Genomic DNA, 18,655 nt, shown 5'->3' with positions numbered 1-18,655 from the left:
TCTCCCACTTGAGCCTGGGGTGCTGTTGTCTGTGCTCAGTGACCTCATCTCGTGTCCTGATCTCTCCCCTGGATGCCATTTATCTGCCTTTTAGCCTCGGCTGCGCGTAGCCTGGCCAGCCAGTGAATGGTGGGACAGTCCCCCTGCTTCACACCTTTTTCTGTGACAGTCACTGCCTTTGATTTCTGAGCTTTTCTGGGATTTTGTAGGGCACTGGCTAGTTCAGCATTCACTTCTGTGGGCACTCACCACTGTCGATCTTATCACTGTTGGGCTCACCATTCTTAGCTCTGCCATCTACCAGCGCTAGCTACCATTTTCACATATTTGGATTCAAGGATAAAGATATTTGGGTTTTTTCCCCAAGATTCAACCTGCCGTTACTGTTGTGTCTACTTAGCACCAAACACAGTATCTGGCACACAGTGGGCACTCATACATCTGTTCTAGGAGTCAGAAGGATTTCTTAGAATCTGCAGCAATTTGGGGTCAGTCCTCTTCTGAAAATTCCTTTAATGTTCACGGCTGTGTGGGGTTAAAAGCACAGCAGGGATGGCCATCAGGAGGCTCCTAGAGGAATTCAGGTGAGATCGTGGTGGTTACTTGTAATCTGTTGGGCTAGAGAGGACTCATTACCCTGAGCGCCATACATTTCCATCTTGGAAATTCTTTTATTCTTCTAGATCTCTAGCTCCATTCTTCTCCAAGCTTGTATTTCTAGAAATAAATTATAGCCTCCACACCTAGTCATCGGATGGTTGCTCTTTTTTGTGGGCCACTTAATTGTGTGTGACTTTTCTGTGTGTTATTTTACAAGGGTGATCAGAATTCAAGTCATCTGGGAGAAAAGATGTTTGCCAGAGTTACAGGGAAGCAGCCCATCAATATAGAACCCAGACTTATAATTTTTCAGGGAGCTCTTCTCTGACCCATCCCCACCCGTTGGGTTCTTTTCATTATATATTCTCAAACCCTGCACGTGCTTTGTTTGCCACACTTACTGCGATTTGTCACGTACTGTTTTTGAAATTCTTTTTTGATGACTCTTTCGTTAGACCTTCCACTCCATGCGACCAGGGACCATGGCTGTGGCCTCCGCTACCTCCGCAGCACTCGGCACAGAGCTCAGAACGTGAAGGCGTGCTCCAGGGCCGCACGCACGAGTGATGAACGTTGGAGCCGAGGCTGCTCGGATGCGTGTGATGATGGCCTTTATGATCAGAGACAGCAGCTTCCACACGCAGCTCACCGTACGTACCCTGCTGCCCGGGCACACGCGCTCCGCTAGCCAGGACGCGGCTTCACGGGCACTGGCTTCTAATCTCGGCTCAAAAGGTGAAACGAAACACGTGACATGAACTTAATTTATAAATCAGTTTATTTACAGATTTTATCTTTTCTTAAAGTACATTTCAGTTAACAAATCTATTTACACAGGTATACACGGGAATTCATCCCAGTTATTTTACAGATCATACTTACAAAACACACCCCAAGTCTTCTGTGCAAAGCTGCACTGGATGTGACTATTGGCTGAAAATGGCCTGATGATCAGGCTATTTACACATACACAGTAAACGGGTTTTTCATGTCTGCACAGTACAGTACACACAGGAAGGCCAGGCCCCCCAGAGAACGCTTTGCAATGTGTTTACCGAGAAGGCTTTGCAAAGTCCGGAAGGAAAAGCTATTAAACATCGGTTAATTAAAATGACAGTACCGCCTTTACATCAGTTTACACTGTTTTCTTCACATTTTTATAATACAAAGATATTTTATTGAATTGCTGCACAACCAGTTCAAGATGATTTGTAAACATGTAAATTCCTACAATTTGCATTAAACATCATTGTAGTTTCTATCATTTGCTCTTTGAATTAATGTTTTCTTCACTAGTATTCTTAAGGTAGTAAAAGAAGATGTAAGTTTGAACTTCTTGCAGAAAAGTTATGAGTCTCTAATGCTGTGCGAGGACACACTTTATTCAAGTATTGCAAAAAGCTAAGGCCACTTTTTTTCAAGACAAGAAAGTGAACAAAATTGTTTTTATCAATAGGCCACAACACTCTTATGAGCAATGAAATCTCTTTTGAAAGATAATTTCTCAGAGACCTGTAGTCACAGAAGGAATTTTCTTTTCTTTTGGGTAAAAGAAAAACCAATTACCTTCCTTATTAACTACTTTTGAGCTCTTCCCACTTTTCCCTAGAATAAAAATTCCTGTTTAGACCTGAAGAGGGAATCTATACCCTGTACTTGTTTAACCCAGAGTTCAGTACCCTGGATAGCACAAATTATTTTGGACTCAGAACTAGCTCTGAAGCCTCTATGTTGGTTTACTACTAAATTCTGATAGTGCTATTCTAAAAGATATTACTGCTGATGCAAAGATCTTTTTCTTAGAGGAATTATGAAGAAAGAGTGAAAGAGGATGGGAGAGTGGGGAGAAGGAACAAAGATTAGAAAGAGGGAATATTTAGATTCTTGGTTAAGAGGCAGAGCTTGATTAAAAAGATCCCAATATGGAACGAGTGGCTGGGTATCCGTAGTCACCAGTCCTAATGCTAACAATAAACACCTTTTCAATTATATCTAATAGTTAAAATAATAATAAATCTGCTAATTATAGATTCCTCTGTTTTCTGCTACCAAACTATGGACAACCATTTCTAACAGGGAGTAAGACGGACCGATTGCTGCCTCTCATCTGGAGCCCGAGATTCTGAAGACAGTGGAGACAGTGGGAGCGCGCAAGGGGGCCCGACACACGGTCCTGGCCGTATCCTCACCACGGAACCCTAAGTCCGGGTAGCTGACTCCACACACCTAAGCTTTTTTTTTTTTCCTTTTCTGGAATCATAATGTCATAAAGAGTAAATGTTAACTTTCTTATTAAAAACTGATTTAGGTCCAAATAATGAGAATGTAGAAAAACAACCTATATTCCTATTATATTATTTTCATATTCACTTATAAAAAATTTATAGCAGCTGTAAAGTTTCAGTATCATAAGGACAATGTAATCCTACAAACAGCCAAAGGGTGTAGACAAGATGTTTTTCTGTCTTTCAAATAACACAAACTAAAAAGAAAGGCCTTTGCTTTTCCTTGGCCAACGTGAAAACAATATCTCCACACTACTGGTTAATAACCCCCAGAAACCCTTGCTTCTCTTAGTCGATCTGCTCATTATGGCTACAAGACTAGAGCTCAACAGCGAAAGCCCAGAAGAAATGCTGGCAATACATCAATCTGCGCATTTCCCGAGACCCAGTCACCGCATTTCAGTGCTTTCCTTATTTGTCAAGAGCTGTCATACCAGTCATTGTGCAAAATGCAAATATTCCAATGATTACTTCGGGAAGTTTCTCATAATGACAAGATGAAACCAAGGAGGAATGGAAGTGTGCATAGTGACACATCTGAGACGCAAAGGCAGGTTGGGAGGAAAGATGCAGAAATGAACGAACGTGCACACTTAAAGATTATACCATCTTTGGGGTTTTTCTAACATATTTTGAAGCTACAACATTCCAGGATAGTTGTAAATACGAATCCAGTGGACGTCTTATATCATGCTTCTAATCAGGACCTTCGATATTAAGGCATTTACACTGACGCCTAAGATCATCCACATTCTTCTAGATTACTTGAAGAAGGACAGGACTGATTAAGAGAAACCAGTCAAGAAGGCAGGGTACGGAGGTCCCAGAGAGCATCATGTATGCTCTAATGTAGCAGCTGGAGTCTATTTTTTTTTTTTTTTCAGGTACAGGTAATCGTTGTGAGTAGCAACGCTGCAAGAGAGGCAGAACTGAATTTTACAGTGTCTTGAAATCATCTTATTCCATTCCTGCTACTGCAGGTGATCTTGGAAAAGCTCATCTTCTTTTCACTGAATTAAACTGCCTTCTTCGATATATGTATGGGTTTGGTAAAACTGTAGATTTCCTGTGCAAAGACTATGAACCACAGAAGCTTCAAGACAGAAGTTTAACTATTACAAGAAGAATCTCTCACTTCTGAATAGGGACACACATTTTCAACTTAATAATTTATCTCAGAATAAATTAAAAAATGTTCCATAGCGCAAAACAAGCAAACAATAGACAGTATCTTTTTGTCTTTGGTGCACACACTCATTTCCTAAATCATTCAAGTAACAGCGTCTCTGACTTCTTGGGGAGAGATGGGAGTTGAAAGTTTGAAGGCCAAAATGAATAATTTCCACTTTTGCCATGCCTGGATGCCTGAGATGGTCCTGAGGATCTGTGATTCTAGGAGCAGCTGGTAGAGGTTCAGAAGGAGTAAGGAAAGTGCAGGGAGAGAAGAAGGGGTTAGAAGAACCAGCCCTGCACCAGTCCTTTGAGCCCAGTCTTCAGTGGGGGCATTCTCTGTTTTCATACCCACAGAGAGAAAACTAAAAATAATGCAAAGGTTTAAAATTCTTTAGATGGTACTCAGAAAGCAAGGCTACCATTGATTTCTGTTAACTCGACAGTCCACTTGGTGCTGCTCAACTGCAATAATGGAAGAAAATGGTCTTCACAAAGAAATGAAATGAATTCCAGAATGTGAGATAGGCACACGTTATTAGACTTGCCTATTTAGAAGTGGTTAGGGGTTTAATACTGTTTAGAGTCCATTTATGACTTTCTGGTGTAGACCCGGATTACTTTTCAAAAATGGTAGGATGCAGAATTCTATATACCTCTCCTGCCTGACTTCAGACTCAACGAAGTGATAGTCTCATCTAAGCTAAGAGGTAAGTCTGGTGTTTTCAGCCCGCATCTGAGAACCAGTAGGGGTGTTAACAAGAGGTGTAGGGTTATACTGTGTGTCAACATCAGAAGTGCAACCCTGCCCACCAAAAATCACCTAATCCGGTGGACAGTCTCTAAAGGCAAAGGCTGTCATACCAGATATACCGCATTGTTCCATGAACTCCAAACCAGTAGTCTTTAAGGAAAGGTAACAAGTCCAGAAGCACTCTTGCTATGATGGAGATGGGGTGTGTATCAGGAGGCAGAAAGGCCCAGGACTCATGTTAGCACTCAGTGTTCGGTTTATTTGCAAGATGTCACACAAGTAGCACTCTCCCCTGTTTCTCACTGATCTGATTCAGAACATCAATAGTATCTCTGATCAAGGTCTCAAAGATCCCATCAGCTAGCTGCATCTTCACACACAACTCGTCCTCGTCATAGTTCACCCACTGTGCCTCCTCTTCATGGAGCTCCTGGACCTAGAATTTAGAGAACAGGAACGTTAGAAAACTATTGTCACACAAAAGCTAGAAGATTAATTGTATGGATATTATATTATATATTATTATATATTCATATGAATTATATTCCCATCCCATTCCCGTGAGAATACAGCCCAAGGAAATTAGGTGGCTTATATGATATCAATATCCCTTTTAAAGTTGAAGAAATTTGAAAAGACTCAACTGCCACAAAAGAGTGGCTTCAAAACTGTCAAAAATGGCTTCAAATCTGTCAAAATGGAATTTGACAACATTCTAGGATTTTGTAGATATCAAGGTTTACAAGTATGTTGTTGTCTATATATTAAGGTTTACAAGTATGTTGTTGTCTATGACAATATAAGTGAATGTGTATAAGGATTTAAGGGGGAGAAAAGCATGTGAATTATTAGATATATGGATTTACAATTATAAAATGCATATATCCAAAGAAAATACTGAATGTGATTCTAGAGTACTATTAATAAGTGAATAAAGTTTAATATTCATTAGAGTATTTTTAAAATGTATTATTGCTTAAATTTATTTGTTTATTTGTTTGTTTGTTTGTTTGACAGAGAGAGCACAAGCAGAGGGAAAAGCAGACTCCCCACTGAGCAAGGAGCCTGATTAAGGGCTCGATCCCAGGACCCTGGGATCATGACCTGAGCTGAAGGCAGACGCTTAACCGGCTGAGCCAAATAGGCGCCCCTGCTCATGTTTATTTTAAAAATCAGTTATGCAGGGTGCCTGGGTGGCTCAGTTGGTTGACTGACTGACTCTTGATTTTGGCTTGGGTCATGATCTCAGAGTTGTGGGACTGAGCCCCATGCTGGGCTCTGTGCTCAGCAGCGGCGGCGGGGGGGGGGGGGTGTCTGTGTGGGATTCTCTCTCAACTTCTCCCTCCGTCCCCTGCTTTTTCTTTCTCTCTCTTCAATATAAATAAATAAATCTTAAAAAAAATCAGTTATACAATACTTGCTCTTTTTTTTAAATGGAAGCACAGTTGACACACAAGGTTGCATTAGTTTCAGGTGTACAATGCAGTCATTCGACAACTCCATTCGTCATGCTGTGCTCGCTGTGGTAAGTGTAGTTACCGTCCGTCACCATACAACATTAAAATGTTAATTACATTTTAGGGTTTGGGGATTCCTACGGTAAACCAAAACTAATCAAATTAGAACTGTCCAAGATTTTTTGCTTGTTTATAATTTTTAACGACTACTCATCAAAGCAACTTCTGAGATGTACAGCACACAGTGAGACTGTGTGTGGCACAGAGGCCAGGGGGAGAAAGAGAACTGTAAACCCCGATCGTGTGAGAAATTCAGTGAGGTCAACTGCAGTGACGGGGTTCTCTAACCAGAAGTCTAACTTGGTGAAAAAGCCATGGGACCACAAACTCCTGGCTTGCCCTGATCATAGTTTCATCTTGAAAAAGGTAGAGGAAGCAAAGACAGGAACTTGTACTCTGCTTTCTGTTATGAGCAAATGAGAAGACTCTCAGGAGAGAGAGAGCCCATCGCCCTGGAGTTTGAAAGCACGAGAAGGAAGAACAGCCTTGCCCAACACGTGCCCCTGGCCAGAGCTGACAAATGTACGACACGGTGGCTACCATGTTCTTTCTCTTGGAGGAGCGTATTGGAAGGATTTGCAAATCTCCATTTCCTTTGTTCCCTAATTTATGACCCATGAACGGATATGCCACCAAAAAGGGCTCCATGGTCAAATGAGTTTCAGGAAACGCCCTCTGGGAGGTTTAGACTGTACATTAGCTTATTAAAATAAGTCCACCAGGAAAGAAACTTGTTTAATCCCGTTTCCTACATTCATTTGATCAAAGCATCATTTTGTATGGGTGTGTAAGAAATATTATTAACCCACCAAGGAACCGGTGTTCCTCTCATGAAGGATGCTGTAAGCAGCAGCCTCATGCAACACTTCTCAAACTGGTGTTGAGGGAGAACCATCTTCTGGGAAAGCTAACAAGTGTGTCCCCACAAAAGCTTTCCTGTATCTCCCATGAATTTTGTCCAAAGTCGCACAGTTTTCCCTTTTATAGGTTTTCTCAGCCTTTAATATTAAACCTTTTCTTTGAGCCATTTCCTCCCTACTGACAAAATTTAGGAAGCACAGTCCTGATGAAATCGTTTGTGGCCTCACAGCAGAACAGGCTCAGGACGTGATTTGCTATCTCAGCGCACACACGATGGGCCCCCACAGCGCCCGTCAGATTTAGCAAAAGCTTTGCTCCTCCTCAGAGCAAGAACCACTTCCTGGTGACTACTGACGACATGCTTTCCAGTTTGCTTTGGCAATCCGAAAGCACAGAGCCCAACTCAGAACTTCAACTATGGCAATCAAGGGGTCTCACAGCCTGCAGACCTGCCTCCATTTTTTTCCTTCTGGCTTTTGGAGCCTATTCTATTCTATTACACATTTCCCTTGCTCCTACACATGTATTATGCATGTATGGCAAGTTAATATGTATTACATAAATTAATTAAATTACATAACAATAACTTCATTTTCTTTTGACAGGGTATGAGGCTGGTAGAAAAGAGAAATGTGGGAAATAAAACGTGGCCAGATTTCAGCAAGCACATGGCAGGGTCTTCCACCATATCCTTGTGAACAAGAGGGGGAAATAGAAACAGGTCAGTTAAATGGATTTGTGCTTTTTTGATTAAAGGACAAAACAACCACCAACCTGCAAGCAAGTTTCCGCCTGAAAGACTTTCTCCTCTGTGCTCCCAATCTATCTTGCTCATATTCCATTATCTGGCAAAACTGTACTCCACGTGTACTCCACACTACTAGGCTGTGAGCTACTAAAGATTTTTTCTTTTATTTTAAATTTCCCAGTGACAAGGACAGTGCAAATACAATGTGTTAAATAAATATCTGGCATGTGTATTTTTTAGTGAGTGTTAAAAGGCTGTCTTTGGCTGTGTCTAGTTCATCATTTTGGCAATGACTCTGATGAATTTTAGACGTAACATGAGGTTGAGAAATAGAACTACGTTGGAAGAACGCACTCAAAAATGTATTGGTAGCTTGGAACAAAGGGCTGAATTTAACGAGATGATGGAATAAAAGCATAAGATCCCGTATTTGGGCCCCCAAAATAACTATGAAGGCACAGGTTGAGCCCCCAAAATAACTACAAAACCCCTTTGGTTTTGGGGTTTTCCTAAGTTTTTCTGAGTCTCATGAGAACGATGTAGTTAAAACAAATGTAATTATAAACTGCATTAACAGAAAAACAGAGGAGGTTCTCTGACGGCACTAATAAATCAATACATTTATATGGTTAATTCTGAGCATGGTATCTAAAGATGGACACTGAAAAAGGTAAAGCTGAAAATGTTGAAGGAACTTAAAAACCCTATGAGACAAGAGCAGAGAATACCAACATTTAACAGGGAGGAAAAGACTCAGGTGTAACATGAGAGCTGTCTCGAAGGCATGCAGGAAGAATTAAAATCGTTATTATAAAACCTCAAAGCTGCAGAAGTAAATTCTAATTAATTATATGAAAACCCTGTTAGGCTTACTGTGAGAAAGAACTTACCAACAGTAAGCAGAAACTCAGGAGCTATCTACCTAGTACCTTATCAGATCTTAAGCTGTAAAGGAGATTCAATCGCTAGCCAGGTGCTTTCACTACAGGATTTGTCGTTTTAAGTGCAATTCTACCTACAGGAGAGAGATTTTTCCAAGGCTACTGTGTATAAAGGGTATACAAAAGTTGGTCTAACTTCTTGTCATTCATTCCACACCATATACACTTTGAGAATGCATTGCTAAAAACAGCACATTCTTAGCTGACCTAAGCTACAAATTCATCAATGTCCTTGTGAAGTGGTAAAGGGACAGTGAATGGGAACTGGAGCTGAAAAAAAGATTTCTTTTTTTGGCTAATGGAGGCCTTTCTGTCTAAAAAACATTCTTTGTATTTTACTCACCTCAAATAATGCCACAGACACATGTACAGTTAGACTGGTTAGGGACCTTCCTAGTCTGAGCAACGACAGCTCAATTATACATTTTCTTTCTTTCTTTCTTTTTTTAAGCAGGCTTCACACCCCGTGTGGAGCCCAGTGTGGGGCTTGAACTCACGACCCTGAGATCAAGACCTGCGTTGAGATCAAGAGTCGGATGTTTAACCGACTGAGTCACCCAGGCGCCCCTAAATTATACATTTTCGTATGGAGGAAGCAACTGTTTATTATGAAATGTTTAATACGGTAGTCTATCACGCCACAAGCGCTTCGGTTCAGTTGGAGGGCACCCATCCACCGTGTGGATGCCGCCCGCGACGCGGCAGGAACACTGCTCCCGCAGCCCCTCCTCGCTCCTCTGCATCATCACATTATCTCTAGTGAATTTTTCCTATCAGCATATTTCTTTCAAGCTATAGGAACCCTACCTTGTCACCATGTCCCCCTCCGTCTTTCACTTTCCAAAAAAAACTCCTTCGAAATGTCCACTTTTGCTCCCACTAATCTCTTGTTCTCTCTTGAAACCTACTGAAATCCAGTGTTGACCTCACACATGCCAGCCAGATTCCGTACATTAATGTTAAGATCAGTCAAAACCTCCACACTGCTAAATCCCATGGTAAATCCTCAGTTCTTATTTTACTTGACCAGTTAGCTGTATCCCACGCAGTTAATGCCTCCCTCTTCCTGGAAACGCTTTCACCCGGCCTCCAGGATCCCACACTCTCCTGGCTTTCTTCTACTTCATTGGCTGCTCCTTTCTAGTCTCCTTTGTTGGTTCCTCATCTTCTGAATGCTTGAAACACTGGAGTGTGTCAGGAATCAGTCGTTGGACCTCCTGTTAGTCTACACCCTCTCGGCCTCGTGGCTTTGACTGCTGTCTCTATGTCCACCACTCCCAAATCCCTATCTCCAGCCCAGGTCTCTTGCCTGAGCTTCCAACTGCCTATTCGGTATCTCCGTCTGGATGTTTAGCAAACAATTCAAATTTAACATGTTCAAAATACAACTCCTGATATTCCTTCCCAACCAGCTCCTCTCAGTCTTTCTCAAATCAGCAAATGGCCATTCTATCCTTCCAGATGCTCCCACCAACCGGAGTTATTCTTACCACCGTTCTTTCTCTTATATGCCACATTCAATTTATCAGTTCTGTTGTTCTATTTTGAAAATATGTCGAGAATCTGACCACTTCTCAACACCTCAATACCACCAAACTGGTTCTGGCCACTATTATCACTTGCCTGGATTATTACAATATCCTACTGTCTCCTTGCTCCCACCTTTGCTACCATTCCTTCAGTCTATTCTCAACACAGCAGCCACAGTGATCCTGTTAAAATGTACGTCACATCACATCACTCTTCTGCTCAATCGTTAAATGTCTGCCGGTCTTATTCAGAGTAAAACCTATAGTCTTTACAAGGGCCTATTCGACCCTACATGATCTGGCCCTCTGTGCACGCACACACATCAATACTTCTGTAACATTATCTCTTACTACTATTTCTGACTCCTCATTCTGCTCCATACCCAGTGACTTTCCCCCAGTAATCAAGGCCCAATGTATCTTTCCCAGAATGTTCTTCCCCTGGATGAGTGCTTGGCTCACTTCGTTTCCCTCAGTCCTTTAAACAAGTATCCTCTTCTCAGCAAGCCCTTCCCCAGACATCCTATCAAAAACTGCAACCCCTAATATTCCCTTATTGCCTCTATATACTTATTTTTCTTGTGTATCTGTCTTCCTCACTGGAATGAAAGCTCCTTACATTTTGTCTGGTTTGTTCACTAATGTATTCCCATGGCCTAGAGTATTACACTTACCACACAGCAGGTACGTAAGAAATAACTGATTGACTGGGTTAATTTGAATTGGCCATAGGTGCTCCTGGGAGCTCAGTGGATCCTTTTCAATAATGCTTTAACCGGCAAATATGTGAATAGTTTTCTCTAGTTCTTTCTTAACTGTTGTGAAACATGGTATTTATGCATACACACATCAGAGTCTCTTTTCCAATTAAACTGTTTTCACATGATTTAATTCTGTGCTAATAATAATCTTTTCTTTTATCACACTGGACTGCATGGTGATGAATCAGTGTGATGAAAGAAAATACTGGAATTGGTCAGAAAATTGTACCAAAAAACTTGACAATATGGCTGACATACTATATGATCTAATACAGAAAGATGGAGCCACAGCTTTTCGGGAATGAAATCTCCTAGTATGGTTAGGCTCTTCAGGCAGAGGTGACAGTGTCTGCTTGTTCTGAATCCAAGTGCTTTTAGCAAGAATGCTACATCAGGCACAGGTGGCACATTTAAACTACCATCACTGAAGGGCATGTACATTTTTAATAGAAAGATGGAATTTTCACAACTCAAAAAACCCCCAAATCTTCATAGTTATATATCTCATAGCACCACGTCACATTTCTGACCCAAGCTCTAACTGACATAATTTAGACTCTGGCTGTTTGCAGACAGGGAGGGTGGGGATCAAGTAAGAAAATGATTGTAAATCAATACAAATGATTATATTAATAATACTTAGGACTTTTGAGAGCTTCCTATATACCACTTAGGACACAGAGTACCTCATTTGGTCATTACAACAACTCTCTGAGGCTGCCACACTACAGATGGGGAGACTAAGTCACAGAGAAGTAACTTACCCGAAGTCACATTGTTAATAAGTGGTAGAGACAAGTCTGGAACCTTAGAAGAGGTCTGATTCCACAGATCTTGCTCTTAACTGCTAAGCCATATTTTCTCATTTTAGTGGCACTAACATCCACGGGAGCATTTGGGGTTCATTACATCCAAAAATATTAAATGAGGCTCAAGAAGTTTCAGGACCTTTAAAAACTTAAGATCCTAAGCAAAATTACCAACAGTCAAAGCTCTAGAAAAACAATAAAACCCATCAGTTTTATAAGAAAAGATGGCTTCATTTTATCTATAGTATTGGGCTGACCAAAATATTAACCGCTGTCTTCTTCTGCTCTTTTAAATGATAATATCCAAACATTACTTAGAAATAAAATTTGAAAAACTCCTGGAGTACGTTAAAACAGCACCACCACCACCACTAGCAAACGGTAGAGTAAGATAATGCAAAAAAATCTCTCATATAAACACAGAAATACTGGATAAAATATAACAAAAAATATTTCTAATGCATAAAGAAATCTTGAGAAAAGAAAATCTTAAGTACCAGAACAAATAGGAATTTAAAAGAGCAGCAAGTGTTGCATCTACTTAGGGGAGGAATTAAGAGCCATGAAAGAGAGAACAGGGCCAAAGGTGTGTCCAGAAAAGTGCCACAGGAACTGGAGACTTGGGGAGAGGCAACATTCTAAGAGACAATAGCTGAGAATTTTCCAGAATTGAGTAAAGGTATGAATCCATAGATTTAATAAGCACAGTGAGTCCAAAGCAGGAAAAAATAAAAAGAAAGCTACATCTAGACATATCCAGAGAAACTGTAAGATGAACACACAAACAACACACACATAAATCTTCAATAGAAACCAAGAAGAAAAGACAGATTCCCCATAAAGGCTGTCAAAAGATTTCTCAAGACCAACAACAGAGGTCAGATTACAGTAAGAGTACCTTCAAATAGCTGAAGTAAAAGAACATCATCCTAGAAATCAATACTTAAGTAAACTATAATTCAAGAGTAAGAGCTGAAATAAAAACATTTGCAGACAAAGACAGAGCTTACACTAAGTTAGTGAGATTAATGAAATACTCAAGTATGTACTTTAGGAAGATGGAAACTGGACTAAACAAAAATGGGGGATGCAGAAAGAACGGTTTCTGTACTATTTTCTAATTTTGAAATATTTAATGATTAAACATGCAAAAGAGTGCTCACTTTGGCAGCACATATACTAAGCATGCACAAGATTTAGAATAGCCAATAAACAGGTAAAAAAATTAACCATATTAATAAAATTATATAGAGCAAAATGAGCTTATTCTTTTGGTAAAGATTAAAAAACTGGTAACAGCTAGTATTGGCAAAGGTGAGAACCTCCACTCTTGTATCATGCTTGTGAGTTATGTATAACTGGTACAAACTTTTTGGAGAACAATTCGACAACACATATGAAAGCCTTAACATTCTGCATATACTTTTAATCAGCAATTCTAAAATTCTACTTCTAGGAGTTTATCCTAAGGAAATTATTGGAAATAAGTACAAAAATGTCATACTGCAAGATATTTATTACAACACTGTTTAGCAAAAAAATTGACTGGTTAAATAATGGTACATCCATTCAATGGAATAGTATATTTCAGAAAAATAAAATGGTACAAAGTTATTAAAAGTGATATAAAACAGGAACATTTAGTGACAAAAAATCGTTCATTTTATTAAGGAAAAAAATCAGATAACAAAAGAGATGATGATTTCATTTGTTTAAAAAATTCTTTGTATAAAAAGACTCTAAGACCATACATCACAATATTAAAAGCTATTTAGATGATGAGATTATCATGATTTTCTTTTGATTTATCAGTATTTTCTAAATTTTCTAAAATAAGCATGATTATTTTCTAATAAACATGATTTTTATTTTGTACTGAGAAAAGAATTTTTGGTTCACGTGGTTCAATTCTGAGAGGTGCCTGCGTGGCACAGTTGGTTAAGCAGCTGGCTCTTGGTTTTGGCTCAGGTCATGATCCCAGGGTCATGAGAACGAGCCCTGCGACTGGCTCAGCGCTTAGCGCTCAGCACTCAGCATGGAGTCTGCTTAAATTTCTCTCTCCCTCTGCCCCGCCTCTCATGCTTGCGCACGTGTGCTTGCTCTCTCTCTCTAAAATAAATAAATAACTCTTTTAAAATAATTGTTGTTTTGAATCTCAATCTCTTCAAAATGCAAAAACATTAGAATCTCCAAGTGCTAGGCTGGCTGAATCTAATTGTGGGAGAAAAGTTTATTTAGTATTTCTTAATAATTAACTCTAGGAGCTAACAGTACCATTTAGCTACACATTAAGAAGAGTAGGGAAAAAAAAAAAAAGACGAGTGAACTCTTGAAACAAGTTACATAGGTCCAGGTCTCTCTGTAGGAAGGTGAAAAGTATTTTGTGATAAGCAAAGGGGATATTCACATAAAATATGTTACTATTTCCCAACTCCTAAATCTCTTGAATTGTTATACACAGGCATCACCCTCACCTGAGCTATAATTATCTTATGTGAGCAAAAGAAATTTGTGTTTGCTATTTGAGAATTTTCTGAGAACTGCCAGAGAGACAGATGTTTCTGTTTAAGTGACCCTATTTGGCACCTTTGGAAGCCTCTGCCATCTAAGAACAGTATCCTGTTTTTTTGGTACATCTAATAAAGAGCCACAAACCAGAAAGGGGATCTCTCCTACATTGTTGGTGGGAATGCAAGTTGGTACAGCCACTCTGGAAAACAGTGTGGAGGTCCCTTAAAAAGTTAAAAATTGAGCTACCCTATGACCCAGCCATTGCACTACTAGGTGTTTACCTCAAAGATACAGACGTAGTGAAGAGAAGGGCCATATGCACCCCAATGTTCCTAGCTGCATTGTCCACAATAGCTAAATCGTGGAAGGAGCCGAGATGCCCTTCAACAGATGACTGGATTAAGAAGTTGTGGTCCATATATACAATGGAATATTACTCAGCTATCAGAAAGAACGAATTCTCAACATTTGCTGCAACATGGACGGCACTGGAGGAGATAATGCTAAGTGAAATAAGTCAAGCAGAGAAAGACAATTATCATATGATTTCTCTCATCATGGAACATAAGAACTAGGATGATCAGTAGGGGAAGAAAGGGATAAAGAAAGGGGGGTAATCAGAAGGGGGAATGAAACATGAGAGACTATGGACTAGGAGAACAAACTGAGGGCCTCACAGGGGAGGGGAGTGGGGGAATGGGATAGACCAGTGATGGGTAGTAAGGAGGGCACGTATTGCATGGTGCACTGGGTGTTATACGCAACTAATGAATCATTGAACTTTACATCGGAAACTGGCGATGTACTGTATGGTGACTAACATAATATAATAAAAAATCATTAAAGTAAAAATAAATAAATAAATAAATAAATAAATAAATAAATAAATAAAGAGCCACAAACCAATTTGCTTATTGTTCACTTGTGAGATAGATTACCTGTCATTTCTGATTAATAATTCCAGTCTGAAGATGCCTCCATATTGTTGCCTCCCCCTCCAATGTATTTAATCCTTTCACTAGTAAGATGACGTTTTTATAACCATGTGAAGTGAAAGCTGCCTCTAACTAGCTGGAAGCCGTACGTAATACACCTTCACTCTCTATGTCCTTCTGAACTGGCTCATCTACTCTGACATGCGCTCAAGAGAAACGTAGCAAAGAAGCTTTGCTGTAATAAACAGCAGCCACTTGCGCCATATAGACAGTATCTTCTAGCTAGTTTCCCCTACGCACTTGCTCCTTTTGAAGCCTTCTCCCAGTAGATAGATAGATAGATATAAAATCTATCTATTTTTTAAAGATTTATTTATTTATTTTTATTTTGGGGGGAGGGGCAGAGAGGGAGAGAGAGAATCTCAAGCAGACTCCTCGCCCGAGCGGGCAGCCTGACATGGGGCTCGATCCCACAACTCTGAGATCATGACCTGAGCTGAAATCAAGAGTCGGATGCTTAACCCAGGCGCCCCATTCTCCCAGCATTTTTAAAACTGCAAATCTGGTCTTGTAATTTCTCTTGCTTAAACTCCTTGCTTTTACAATAAGATCCCAAACCCTTAACATGGCTTACAAAACACTGGAGTATGATATAGACTCCACCTCTCCAGTTTTATCTTATGTCACCTCCAACCACTAACATTTCAGTTCAAACCCATGCTCCTCCTCATACAGGTCTTGGCAAATGTGGTTTGCTCTCTCTGAATTGTTCTTCTATCTCAGAACTCAGGTGATGCTTATTCGTCTTTAAGATCTCACCTCAAACGTCACTTCCTCAGGGAAGCCTGCCCTGACCATCCTCATTAGATCAGTTTCCTCTGGTTTATGCTTTTACAACAGCTCCCTATTCCTCTATTTTTATCATTTAATTTAGAATTACACACATGTGTAAAATATATATTAATGGCTAGTTTCTGACAGCAAACTGTAAATCCATGAAGGCAGGCTCTATGCCTGTCTTGCTTACTAATGTCACGTCATCCTTAATTAACACAGTTCTTGACTCAAATATGTACACTGAGATGATTTATAGAGATGTGATCAATTTAACTGATAGAAGGATAAATGAATGTTTCTTGACATGCTTTCTTTTTTTTTTTTTTTTTTTAAGATTTTATTTACTTGAGGGGCACCTGGGTGGCTCAGTTGAAGCATATGCCTTTGGCCCAGGTCATGATCCCTGGGTCCTGGGATCAAGCCCTGGGGTAAGGCTCTGTGCTCAGCAGGGAGTCTGCTTCTCTCTCTTTCTTTCTGCCCCTCCCCCCGGGCACCACTTGTGCTCTCTCTCAAATAAATAAAATCTTTTTTTTTAAAGAATTTATTTATTTGCAAGAGTGACAGAGAGAGCATTAGCAGGGCGGTGGGGCAGAGGGAGAGGGGCAAGCAGACTCCCCACTGAGCAGCGAGCCTGACCTGGGGCTCAATCCCAGGATCCTGAGCTCATGACCTGAGCCAATGGCAGATGCTTAACCAACTAAACCTCCAAGTGCCCCTGACATGCTTTCTTAATTACTAAAGAAGTGCTGGAAGTAACATCTTGGAAATTAACAATAACTCAAACTTTAAGCCACTGTTGAAATACGAGAACAAGTTCACATTCTTGAGATGCAAAGATCTATGAAGAACTAGTTGGGTAAAATCTTGGCTCTCATTTGCTGGACAAGTCACTTAATATCTTTGAGTCTAAACTTCCTCATTTATAAAACAGAGTAACATGAGTCCTTCCTACCTCCTATAATTACTATGTTTTATAGTTTGCCACTTTTTACATGCATGAAAAATGCATGAAAAAGAATGGCAAGCTATAAAACACTAAATAAATGTTTATCCAGCATAGCTGTTACTGAGCAAATGAAGCAATGGAAAGGCATATACTTAGGGAAAACTGATTATTACACTCGTTTTTCATTATATGAATATAAATATAAACAGGATAGACAGTCCAGAGTGAAAATGTCTATAGAGATAAACCTGAATCAAGTAATGAGTTTCCTAAAGTTTGCTATTACTTAATGTTCTTTTACGGAAGAAAGAAAAGGATGAAAGACCTTTTTTTCTTTCGTTTTTCTTTCTTTCTTTTTTTGTTTGATATATATATATATTTTTAAAGTAGGCTCCATGCCCAGCATGGAGCCCAATGCAGGGGTTGAACTTATGACCCTGAGATTAAGACCTGAGTTGAGATCAAGAGTCAGATGCTTAACCCACTGAGCCAAGGCACCTTGATAAACATTTTTTTTTTTTAAATGATTTTTTATTATATTATGTTAGTCACCATACAGTACATCCCCGGTTTCCGATGTAAGGCTCGATGATTCATTAGTTGTGTATAACACCCAGTGCACCATGCAATACGTGCCCTCCTTACTACCCATCACCGGTCTATCCCATTCCCCCACCCCCCGATAAACATTTTTCTAATGCTAGAGAAATAAATCACAAAACGGAATAAATCCTATCCAGCTAAAGCTCTATATAATAATAATGATGACAAAATGATAACAACTAGTACTTACTGAGTTATTATATACAGGGAACTGCTCTCTATATACATATATAAACACTCATTTAATGCTCTTAATAACTGTATTGGTAGATTACAGACAGGGAAATGAGACCTAAAGAGGTTAGACAATTTATCCAAGATTACACACCAGGGAGGTGGCAGAAAAGGGATTTAAACTCAGGCAATCTGGCCCCAGAATCTACACTGGTCTCTCTTTAATTCAGTGTCTTAAACTTTGCTTCCACTCAGCTTTTTATTTCTCAAATTCTCCACACGCACAAACTACTGTTAAGTTAAATAGTCATCTACTAAGTTCAAAAGAAAGCAAGTTCCAAAACTGAGGGGCAGAAATGCAGCAAATGAAGGATTTAAGGCTTTACTATCATAAACTTAAGATCAATTATATTCCCTTTTTTAAAAAAAGATTTTATGTATTTATTTGAGAGAGAGGGGGTAAATGAGAAGGAGAGGGAGAGAGAATCTGAAGCAGATTCCGCACTGAGCACAGAGCCTGATGCAGGGCTCGATCCCACAACCTCGAGATCAAGACTTGAGCCGAAACCAAGAGTTGGATGCTTAACTTACTAAGCCACCCAGGCGCCCCTTCCCTTTCTTTTTAGACTCTAATTACATTCCAATTTTAGAAGAGACAGTCAATATAAAAATAT

At 39.8% G+C, this 18,655-nt stretch overlaps 1 protein-coding gene across 4 annotated transcripts in view; it reads right to left on the bottom strand.

The window, feature by feature from the left end:
- Positions 1-1,360: 1,360 nt before the first annotated feature.
- CEP350 (centrosomal protein 350) overlaps positions 1,361-18,655 on the bottom strand; it is a 150,744-nt gene continuing 133,449 nt past the window's right edge. For all 4 annotated transcript variants that reach the window (XM_045811424.2, XM_045811428.2, XM_045811427.2 and 1 more), the window contains one exon: positions 1,361-5,245. In XM_045811424.2, the coding sequence (XP_045667380.2) occupies positions 5,081-5,245 (165 nt within the window). In that variant the 3' untranslated portion in view covers positions 1,361-5,080. The remainder of the gene's footprint in view (positions 5,246-18,655) is intronic.

This window comes from Ursus americanus, chromosome 2 (assembly GCF_024610735.1).
Source record: "Ursus americanus isolate L20-20 chromosome 2, mUrsAme1.1.p, whole genome shotgun sequence".
In the NCBI taxonomy this organism is placed as follows: Eukaryota; Metazoa; Chordata; class Mammalia; order Carnivora; family Ursidae; genus Ursus; species Ursus americanus.
Note: the sequence above shows the minus strand (reverse complement) of the source record. Positions and strands in the feature narration are given on the sequence as shown.